At 37.8% G+C, this 11,488-nt stretch overlaps 1 protein-coding gene across 7 annotated transcripts; it reads left to right on the top strand.

The window, feature by feature from the left end:
* The first annotated feature begins 6,331 nt into the window (after positions 1-6,331).
* Positions 6,332-11,411, top strand: LOC137731477 (ribosomal RNA small subunit methyltransferase, chloroplastic-like). Of its 7 annotated transcripts, none has more exons than XR_011068265.1 (10): positions 6,332-7,015; positions 7,218-7,368; positions 7,497-7,553; positions 7,896-7,995; positions 8,173-8,259; positions 8,387-8,468; positions 8,637-8,687; positions 9,036-9,144; positions 9,661-9,771; positions 9,908-10,718. XR_011068265.1 is itself a non-coding variant. In XM_068470592.1 (4 exons), exons 1-4 carry the CDS (start codon positions 6,993-6,995, stop codon positions 7,905-7,907), a joined length of 243 nt encoding a protein of 80 aa, XP_068326693.1. In that variant the 5' UTR covers positions 6,332-6,992; the 3' UTR covers positions 7,908-8,143. The 7 variants fall into 7 exon arrangements, 2 of the variants coding, with proteins under 2 accessions (XP_068326693.1, XP_068326694.1); XR_011068266.1 differs by having other exon boundaries at positions 8,194-8,259; positions 9,908-10,717; XR_011068269.1 differs by having other exon boundaries at positions 6,332-7,368; positions 9,938-11,411.
* Positions 11,412-11,488: the final 77 nt, after the last annotated feature.

Here is an 11,488-nt window from a genome sequence, read left to right as displayed (position 1 = left end):
GGGGGGTGCTGATAGGTAATTGGGGGGGTGCTGATAGGTAATTTGATGGCTTATACATATAAATATACAACATATATTGTTAATTGTATGTAAGAATTGATTCAAGACAATATGAAGTTATCAATGGACTATATGAGTTATCAATGGATTACATTGTTGACCTCCTTCAATTCTATTCCTTTATAAATGGTTAAACTGATACGTTCCTATTTGTTGATGAGATAGTCTACCAAAAGATTAAGGAGTTCAATGTAGGAGAGTACTATTTTTTCATGCGGAGGTATTCCTCATTTTGGCTTAAGGTACTGAAGTCTGAATCAGGAGACCTTTTCTGATGAAGAAAACATCAACAGCGTACGGAAGAAAATTAGGTTTTATTTTGCAATTTACACCACCAAAATATATATATAACTTCTTCATCTTTGTTCGGATGTGTGTGTAAAAATATATTATTTCCTGCTTTTAATTTTAGTTTTTTGTTTCTCTTTTTGCAGTTTTTCACCAAACAAACAGATTATAAGCAACGTTTTTCCAATTTTTTCTTGCTTTTAATGATCATAAGATTGTAGATTGAGAGTGTAAAAGAGTCAAACAATATGAAGAAAAAACAGTGGAGACATCTGCAACCGGTTGAACAAAGGTGATTTTTATAGCCACCCAATACTCAGGGTTCAATCATACAATTTGTTTTATGTTGTTTTAGTCTTTTCAGCATTCACGTTTTTGCTTATTATAGATGATGTATTTCTGTAGTGCACTAATATTTGTTTTAAAAAAATTAATTAGTTTTTCCTCCTCAGTGTTTGCTAAGGCGCTTCTCGAGACGGCGTTGGAACGTGCAGATGATGAGGATTCAGGGGATGGGTAGGAAATGGCAAAGGAGGAGGACCAAACCGCGTTCTCTGTTAGGATAATTGGTGCCCTGAATGCCAGAAAGTCTGCACTCACCACTCATTAATTATATGGTTTGTTCTTTTGTTTTTATGGTTTAAATGTATTTAAGTTGATGGTGTTTTTGATAAATTGTTGGATATATTTTTAGTTTAGTTATTGATTGTATTGAGTGTAGTTTATGCTTTTGGTATTAAGTAGTTTTTTTGTATCCCTGAACTCCTTTTGAGGTAGAGAAACGTGAGTTCTTCTAAGGTGTCTAAAGTGTGTGTCAATCATAGAGTATTGTGTTCGAATATCTGTTTGAACAAAAAATTTATTTGGAAGAAATAAATGAAACAACTTTTGAGACTCCCATATTTGAGATGTGTATTGGTTCTAAAAGTTAAGACCAAAAGTTACGTTTTCATTCCCATTTACAGAAATACAACTTGCAGAATTAGTTAAAAGTATCAAATGACTAGCATGTGAATGTGTATAGTTAAAAATAATCTTGCCCTTAAGGATTATTGATTGGGCTAATTTGGTTGATTAGTTGATCTCATTTGGATGGGTTTGAGGGTTAGTTAATAGGAATGTTCCATTGGTGTTCTTTTTCTTCTACACAATTACCAAAATCTCAAGTCCCCATTTGATCCTCGAGGACGACCCCAATCATATTTGGTGTAATTCAATCATATTCTTGAGGTTTGGATTTTTAACTCATGTTTTTGCCCATTATATGTTTGAGCACGTATCTTTGATGTAATTACGAATTTGATTTGTATATTTGGGTGCTTTTTTAATCTCATTCTTCTTTTTTCTCTCATTTTGAGAGTTTTCGCTCTTAGAAAGTACGGGTGTGTTTGTTTGGCATCACTAGCCCTCATTGGACTAGACTGGACTAAGTTTTAGTCCAGTCTTATGTTTGTTCCCTACCCGAACTAAGTTTAATGGGATTAGCAGGGACTCGCCTCGACTGAGTCCCTCGCTAACAGGTCTTAGCGAGACCCCCCCCCCCGATTCGAAGAGGACTGCTAAGCCGCCTTCTAATCCTGTCATCTCTCTTCTCCTGCGATTCGATCCTCGCCCTGCTCCCTCCTTGCCCAGTTCCCTCATCGTCGTCCTCCACATCCTCATCTCTGTGTCCTGCTAGCCTTCAGCTGCATGTTGCTCGCCCTTATATGCTCCTCTTGTCTCGTAAACTTTGAATCCGACATTATTTCTTTGATTTGTTTTGCAGATCATGATATTACTAGGCTTTTAGGTGTTTTGGGTTTGAGAAATTTTCAATAATAGACCTCTGCACTTGAACAAATTAGGGTTTTTAGAATTTGGGGTTTTCACATTTTATGCCATTTTCAGTCCCAAAATGATGATAATCATCACGAAATTGTTGTTGTAAGGGCGGATGCAAAGTTAAATTTGTAATTTAGGTCTAGTTTCAACAGATTTTGGTATTAGGTTGGAATAGAGTTTTTGGATTTTGGTATCGGGTTTGAGAAATGAGTTGAGTTGCATTTAGTAACTACACTCACAAAGACACTCACACACTGTCCTGTATAAATTTCATCTTAAACCTTACATGTGGGATCTCAAATGTTGCAACAGGTTCACAAGGTTCCAGCAACTGACATGGAGGCCCTTAAATCTCCACTTATGGGTCTGTTTGAAAAGCGTCCTGCATGCAAGTTCATCCTATATGTTCAAGATTATAGTGAAACTGATCCTAAAACACATGAGGGAATGGACTTAACAAGAGTGACAAATAAAGATTTCATCTTATGCCTTACAACTATGCATATGGTTGTTTTTATTTATAGGTCTACAAAGGACACAATATCTTCTCTGTTCTTTTGTATCTTGCTTGAAGGGTGAAGAAAAATGCTTATTCCCCAACACTTACTGAAAATTTATTGCATTTTGATAGGTTAGGAAGGTTGGTAAGGTTGCAAGAGCTATTGCCATCATGAGTCACCCAATTCCAAACACCAATGAATCTCACTCAGTGCAGGTTATCCTGCCACAGAAGCAGTTGGGTCACAAATCAGATACGTGAGTTCTCTTACCTTTTGTTTGGGACCAATATTTATTTTGCAATGAATGCTGTGTGCATGTTTGAGAAGGTCCTTTGTAACTGTTGCTTTATAAAAAACAATCCAATGACTTGATTGTTTTATGCTATGGCAAGGACATGAGTTTTCTTTAATAGGAAGAAAGGAATGGTATAGTTTATATGCATACAATGTCTAAACCACAATTTTTAAATTTCTGTTGTGTAATTGGATATGCAGTTGCAATGTTATATTGGGTGGATGATATAGTCAGTTATATTATTTTATAACTGTTGGAAAGGTTTCGTGGTAACACTTGCTTGATGCATATTAATATTATCCTACTATCATTTCGACTCCAAACTACTACCAAAAGGAGAAAATAGTGGTATTTAGAGCAGGCCTCTGGGGAACTCGTGTATACTTTGAACCAATAGCTTGTTGGTGGATATTTATTCATCCTGAGTTATCCCTGTTTCTTTTTTGTTGTATTTTCTTATTACTGGTGGCCAATTCTTTGGCGCTTTATTGACTAAACATGTATCTTTTTTGTTGATCCTACTCTCATAATGTTGCTCCAAAGGGAAAATTTATTGCATTTGTATCAACAGACACAGGGATTGATCATCCCGAGTGTGACATCCCACATCGTCCAAGGGTGTGAGTTTTATATATATATTCCCATCCCTACCTAGCGCGAGGCCTTTTGGGAGCTCACTGGCTTCGGGTTCCGTAGGAACTCCGAAGTTAAGCGAGAAGGGGGCTAGAGCAATCCCATGATGGGTGACCCACTGGGAAGTTGCTCGTGAGTTCCCAAAAAACAAAACCGTGAGGGAATGGTAAGCCTAAAGCGGACAATATCGTGCTACGGTGGTGGAGCGGGCCCGAGAAGTGTCACATCCCGGGCCGGGATGTGACAATTTGGTATCAGAGCCTAACCTTGGCCGTGGTGTGTCGACTAGGAAGTCGGGCCCCTAAGGGGGGTGGATTGTGACATCCCACATCGCCCAAGGGTGTGAGCTTTATATGTATATTCCCATCCCTACCTAGCGCGAGGCCTTTTGGGAGCTCACTGGCTTCGGGTTCCGTAGGAACTCCGAAGTTAAGCGAGAAGGGGGCTAGAGCAATCCCATGATGGGTGACCCACTGGGAAGTTGCTCGTGAGTTCCCAAAAAACAAAACCGTGAGGGAATGGTAAGCCCAAAGCGGACAATATCGTGCTATGGTGGTGGAGCGGGCCCGGGAAGTGATTCGCCCTGGGCCGGGATGTGACACCGAGATTGAGCTAAAGCCAGGGATTGACTTTTTAGGGCCTATTGACAACATATTTTTTAAGACTTATGATAGATATGAGCCTGTTAATGAACCCACTTTGGACAATTGCTTTATATCAACCGTAAGTCTTATTCAAGCCTTGACCTGTATTGGGTACTCTTCAATATGATTTATGCACACTTGACAAAAGGCTTCTTATGTTTAACAGAGTTATGATGCCTCCACACACTTTGAGTGCGCTGTCTTAGATGTACTCAACATATACACCTTAATAACAGGGAATGTAAGAAATACAAATTTATGCATTGCCTAATTAGTTTGGTTCTGTTGTTTTCGATTTCATGTCATCCTTGAAGTCGATGGACATTTCCTTGATTAATTAACTTGCATTTGTTGGTTTTTACTGTTTCATAGAACCATGTCTTTCATATAAGGTTTAACCAAATTTCCTGGAATGTTTGAGCAGGTTCTTGACCTCAATGTGGACCTAAGTGCTGCAGAATAATGAATAGCAAAGTTGCATGTGGTGCTTGTAATGATAATTGTGCTTTGTTCCAAGTATATTAAGTTGCTTAAATTACCTTACCCATGGCGGTGGTAATCCTCATGTTGTGGAGGATTATATGAGTTATCACTCACTTTTTGTTACATCCCCGCCCGGACTTCACCACATCCTGAGCTTGACTTCATCGTAACATGATATTGTCCGCTTTGGGTCCCAACCACGCCCTCATGATTTTGTTTTTGGAAATTCACGAGCAATTTCCCAAGGGTCACCCATCCTGGGATTGCTCTAGCCCAAACTCGCTTAACTTCGGAGTTCCTACGGAAACCGAAGCCAGTGAGTTCCCAAAAGGCCTCGTGCTAGGTAGAGATGAGAATATACTAATAGGCTTATAAGATCTACTCCTTTGGGCGATGCGGGATGTTACAATCTATCCCTCTTAGGAGTTTGACGTCCTCGTCGGCACACATCCGGCTAGGGATTGGCTTTGATACCAAATTGTCACATCCTGCCCTGGGCTCCCCCACATCCTGGGCTTGACTCCAACTTAGCACGATATTGTCCGGTTTGGGCCTCGACCATGCCCTTACGGTTTTGTTTCTGGGAACTCACGAGCAACTTCTTAAGGGGTCACCCATCCTGAGATTGCTCTCGCCCAAACTCGCTTAACTTCGGAGTTCCTACGGAACCCGAAGCCAGTGAGTTCCCAAAAGGCCTCGTGTTAGGTAAAGATGAGAATATACATATAAGGCTTACATGATCCACTCACCTGGGCGATGTGGGATGTTACACTTTTAATCATAGACTTGATATGTTATATATTGTCATTTAAATGTACTTCAAATTTCAAACGTCGTTTCAAATGAAAACTATGCGTCTAGATTTCGGACATGCCCTTGTGTTGGTTCAATATATTTTCAGGTTGCGGAGTATGTGTGGAAGCATGTAAACAAAATGATAACTTGTCAAAGAACCATTTCTTTCAAGTTAATGATGTGTGGGGTGGATTTGGTTCTAATCTACTAACTTTAAACCAAAGGTGAATAATTAAGAAAAGCGTTTTGAACCCTGTCGATTGTTGGGAGAACACTTCGTTATATTCATGTTTGGAACAATGCTACTCTTGAATCATGTATGTTTCTTTCGTTGGCAAGAAAATTTGGTTTTTGTATTTTTATTAAGTCTCACTCTCATCCAATATTATTAATTTTAATAATATATTTAATAAAAAAACAATTAAAATAGAACAATAATGTAGTCCTAGTCTGAGCAAACATCAAACTGGTGACACTACTATTTTCATTATTCTGCTTCTTAGTCCAACACTGTACCAAACACTTCACTAAGCTAGTCCAGCTTAATCTAATTTAAACCAGTCTAGCTTAGTCCTCGCAGCTAATCCAATCCGAAACAGTCCGGTGAAACAAACGCACATGATTACTTTAGTCTAAAGAAAGGATTCCAATTGCACTGTTCAAATGAACAGTGATTTGGAATGAATATCAGTTTATTTACACCGCGGCTGCGTTGCCGTTCAGATTAGAATTTCGGTTTTGCCTATTTGATCCACGTGTTGATCATCGCTGGGTTCTCTCTTTCAATTGTGTTGTTTGCTTTACCTATCGTTTTCCCTTTTCTCTTTCGCAGCTCTCTCACAAATATCTTATTCTGTCGCTCTCGATCTCGCCTGGGGGTGTTGCAGGCCGATTCGATGCCTACTAGACATTTCGTTTTGGGCTTTCTGAGAGAGAGAGGTGTTGAGCGTCTGAGACAAGGGGTTTCAGGGATTAGGTTTGGGTGGGATTTCAAGGATTAGGTTTTGGTGGGATTTGAATGATTAGGTTTGGAGTTTTGTTTGTGCGATTGGCAGAGAGATGAGGGGGGGGGGGTCCAAGATAGGATTAGGAGATTTGGTTTAGGGCTTGCAGAGTGAAAGATAGGGGGTGTCCAAGAGAGATGTGGGATGATTTAGGCGAGGGATTTCAGGGATTTGGTTTAGGGTTTGTTTTCTGCGATTTGCACAGAGAGATGGGACAAGGATGAGAGAGATGAGAGGATTTTTTGCGAGGGTTGAAGGGAACGGGTAAGGGAGGTATGGGTATGGATTTTTAGGGCCTTTTTCTAGGGATTTGTTTGTCTGGCCTTTTGATTCTTTCATGGCAGCTGCTGCTCAAGCATCCGCTCCTTTAAGTCTCCTTACCCTACCTTTTCATTCCCCTGCAATGCGTTTAGGCAACTAGGGTTTTGGTTTCATGATTTTATGGTTTCTCTGTATCGTCAGATAATAAATGTGTTTTCTTCAGCAGAAAAGGTACGCCCTTTTGTTTCGTTGGATTTGAGGATTTGCACAGGATTTTGAGTTCAGGGTTTCGTATTGTATGATTGCGGAAATTGCATTATTAATTCTACTATGTAAATTCTCATCTAATTGGATATTTTTTTTTTTTCCATCATAGGTAAAATCGTTTTAGTTCCGAATTTCTTTTCTTTGATTGATTTTGGTTTGTTTGCAGCACTCAATGTAAAATTTTGAGATCAACGGATCAGCTCACAGCTGCGGTCGATGTTGGGGAAGGTGATGCGATGTTAGAAATTAGGCTGGGAACATGTTCTTTGACCAATGTTCTTATTAATGCTGGTGCATTTGTGCTCGCAATCAAAAAGGTTGTTTGAATGTCTGTTTTTGTGTTTCTTCTTTGAATGCAATTACAATTCTGAGTTTGTATTTGTTACAAATTTGAGGAATTAAGTTGGTATTGCACTGATTATGTGTAATGTTTTATGGGCTTTAGGATCCACACATGGCTACTCATGTGAGTGAGAGATTTGCGGAGACTGACCGGTTCAAGGTAAAGCCATATTTTTGTCGTATCTCAGTATGTCTTATGCTACTAAGAAATGAGATCTTTCCTGGCATTTTGGACAATTGGAAATTAAGTTTTATGCTTTTAATTTTTATTGCCAATGCCATTGTGATCACTTTAGCAAGTTTTGTCACTTAAATCTGTAGGTTTTGAAATAGGACTTTGTCAAATGTCGCATTTACGCACATGTGTTGTCGTTGTTGGCATACAGGGCCATTGGTCTCACCCCCGCAACCTTCCATGATTCAATTTTTCCTTTCTTTTAATTTATTTTTAAATTTTAAATGTTTTTGTTGATGGTTTGTTTGTTTAAATGGATGAAACCAGGTGTTGGATTAAACTGGACATTCCACAACTCAAGAAAAAAAGAAAGATTGATCCATGGAGACTGCAATTTGTGGGTGAATCCCTCTCTCCCCCATCAATTGTAAGATTAGGAGTAGATTTTCTTTGCTCCTTTAATTCAAAGCTTGGATTTTTTTTTTTTAAATTTTAGGAATTTTATTATCTTTTTATCGAACTTTATGAAATTTAATGTATAATTGGCCTAGAAAATTGATTCTCTCATGGGTTTCGTTTTTTTTTTTTTTTGGTCAAATGGAAGTGTTCTGTACTTATTTTGCAGAACATGAACTGCCAAGGGTCAACACTTGAGAAGGTGATTTGGGTGGAGGTCGTAAAGATGGCATTTGTAAGTCTTATCAATCTTCAATTTTTATTTTTCTTGCTTTTAGTTTAGTTTCTTATTACTAATTTTAATTTTGGGTGTATTTTTGACAGTGGTTGTTAAAACGATGTTGTTTATGTTGTTTTGATAGGTTTGATCGTGTATATAAGCATTTGATAGTGAATACATGCAGAGTGCTTGACAATTGAAAAGAAGTAGAATGGTGTATTCAGGTAATTGTCGAGATTTTTGTTGATCCCCTTTTGTGATGCCAATTTACGGTTCCTATCATGTTAATTGGTTGACTAAAATGGTATTTTCTGTAACTGATTTAGTTGTTACTATTGTGTTCTTCAGCATGATGTCGGACTGCCAATGACATATTCTATTGTTTTCTACAGCTACCGGTGCCTAAACCTCTAACAAAATGGAAACTTTTGCCAAAACAAAAGGTAAATCATTGCTGTAGGAGCCGAACTGTACCTTTCTTCTGTTTTCTTTTTTCTTTCTTCTTCCCCCTTCAAGGCTTTGTTTTGGTTTCTCATATGTGGCCATTTGGGGATTGAGAAATGTAGTTGGATTTAATATTTTGAGAAATTGGAGCATCTTTAGGAAAATGACACAAGTTGGGATTGGACCTGTCAAGTAATTAAAAGAAAAGTCATTGGTATCCACGGACGCGATTGCTATCAGTTTGAATTTTGTTACAATAATTTCCCTTGAGCATAATGTGTTTGACAATTCTGTTATTTGCGGTGTTCTGTGTACTGATTAATGTTTTGTATCTGTTACCTTCCAAGTGAAAATTAGGTCTCACAAGGAGAAGCGTTATATTCCCCTACCGAGAAATGTGTTCGGTGTGGTGGATGCTACAGAACAGAAAAATTTTGGCTCAAGGTTGGAGTCCAGGTAAATATGTGTTATCCCAGACGATGGAATTGCCTCATGGGTTTCTATATTTTCCTGAACAGATTTCTTGAAAATGTTTTTGTTCACCTAGGGGTTAAAGAATAGTCAAGAAGAACTTTAATTTTTAGACATTCTCATTGTTTCGGTCTCTAATGATTAATTTAGTTAATCCTATTAGCCTATTGTTAAATCGATTAAAAGAGTGTTTTAGCCTATTGAGCCTTTTCTTTGTTTTGTTTTTTAGCTGAAGCTTTCCAGGGCTACTTTGTATTCTTTTTCCTGTTTGTTGACAAATAAGATCATGTTTATTTTTCTTCTAATTTTCGAGTATATATACATGAAATGTCACTGGAGTCGCAAGAAAAATCAAGGTAATGTGTCACTCATCAATCCAATGTAGTTCGAGTTTAACTTTTCCCGGGACTCCTCTTAAGATTATGGCTTATAATATATAGTAATATCGTTTATGATAAAGAAGAACAAGGAATATAATCAAGTTTTTCCCTCTTGCTACAGATGAAAGAAGAACAAGGAATATAATATTACGGTTGGAGGGAGGCAATGACAACTACAAAGGGTTATTTATCGTAGTGCCGGAAAGAAATCATGTCAATGCACTTAATACGGGTTCGATTCTTATCAAATTTCCTCCTCATTAATAATTAAGTTAACTATTTAACCCACTAATGATATCACTCTACTCAAAGAGAAAAAAAAAAAAAACTTGCCCAATAACAGTCATTTATTTTTTGACTATGAATAGAGCATGAACATTAAAGCTGGCGTCTCTCAGGAACAAGGTAATTAACTGCAAAAATGAGCTTCATGATTGAAACCTGGCGAAAAGGCTGGTCCGTTCACTACCTTCACCCTCATCCCTATCCTCCATCTCCATGTGTTTCTCTTGCTCATCATCGGTAATAACTAGTTAGAAAACTCCTCGGTCATCACTGCATTTTCAGGCAGGCTTTCCATGATCATTCAACAAACATGGACTTTTTTCGTTGTTTGGTCATATGATCGAAGACTTGGAAAGAGACTTCAAGAAAAGATTTGGATCACTTGAATCTAACAAAAGACAAGCATAAAACCGAGCACAATGGTGTTCTAAGATTCATAAAGTTAATCCCACTTAATGGGATAAGACTTTGTTGTTGTTGCTGTTGATGTTGGTCAAATGATCAAACCTTATCAGAAAAGTAATAAAAAATGGCTTCATTGGATTTTAATTTATCCAACACCTATTGATTCTTAACTCTAAGGATAAAATCAATCATTGAAAATGACAAAAACATTTGGTTGAGTATTTTAAACGGACAAAAGTCATGCGGACAAGACCCAAGAGACATGGCCCGTGCCTTTATTTTTTTGTTCATATGGTTGAAAATGTTCATTGGGTGTCTTTATTTTTTGTTAAAATTTTGTTTTGGGGTGTGCTATCCACATTTTTTTATTTTCCATACACCTCTCAATTTTCAATCGTTGGATTGAATGAATCGAAGAATATCAAAGGACACAAATTAAAAAGCAATAATTCGATGTTTATATTGCCAATTTACTGCCAAGCCTTTATCATATTCGCAATGATATATCGGTAATTCTAGGAAGATCAAATTTTTTAAACCAGCTCTGCAAATCGAATGATGTGGTTGTGGATGATTGGATTAGTAATTAAGTGCTGACTAACGTGCTTATTTCTTACTGGTGACACGTCATTTAGTTTACAAATTTGATTTAAAAATTTGACCATCCTAACATTATCCGTGATATATCCATTGTGCACCAATAGGAATTACAATTGAAAGTCTCTTGTTTTACATGGATCAAAACTTCTTTTCTGAAACGTTAACCACTAAAGAAGTTGGGTTAGGTTTGTGGACTAGTACTTCACAATTGACGACATGGCCTCAAAGTATTAAAACATCTCCAGTGATATAAGTGGAAGCATAAATAACCACGTCTAATCAGAGCGTGTCATGTAGATCGTAACATTTGACTGACAAAACTAGCTTGATAGCATGAGCATATCATTATCTAAACTTAATAGGCAGAGTAGATTAGCCCAACAAAAAATAACATAAAGCTCACAACAATCAAGGTCAACGACCAATTTATCAACCAAGGACCTTGGTACAACACTAGGGCCATCAGCAGACCACCACTCCCCTCTCAGAGGGAGTGGTCGACTACCTCGCCACAGCTCAGCCGTAGGGTGCCCGAGCAAGCAACTAATGTCTCTCTAGAGTTGTAGATAAGGTCACACACCTTTGCTACACGACTCCATGTTATAGACTACCTCTTACAATCGTTTTATTAAAATAAAATTCAACAACGTTTTTTATTT

The sequence above is a fragment of the Pyrus communis genome, chromosome 4 (genome assembly GCF_963583255.1).
Source record: "Pyrus communis chromosome 4, drPyrComm1.1, whole genome shotgun sequence".
NCBI lineage: Eukaryota > Viridiplantae > Streptophyta > Magnoliopsida > Rosales > Rosaceae > Pyrus > Pyrus communis.
This window is presented reverse-complemented; position numbering and strand designations above follow the sequence as displayed.

Excerpts from the sequence above, each read along its gene's own strand:
- LOC137731477 (XM_068470592.1), top strand. The coding sequence starts at position 6,993 with ATGTGTTTTCTTCAGCAGAAAAG. Across the intron at positions 7,016-7,217 it reads TGTTTTCTTCAGCAGAAAAG|CACTCAATGTAAAATTTTGA; the intron begins GTACGCCCTTTT and ends GTTTGTTTGCAG. Across the intron at positions 7,369-7,496 it reads TTGTGCTCGCAATCAAAAAG|GATCCACACATGGCTACTCA; the intron begins GTTGTTTGAATG and ends TATGGGCTTTAG.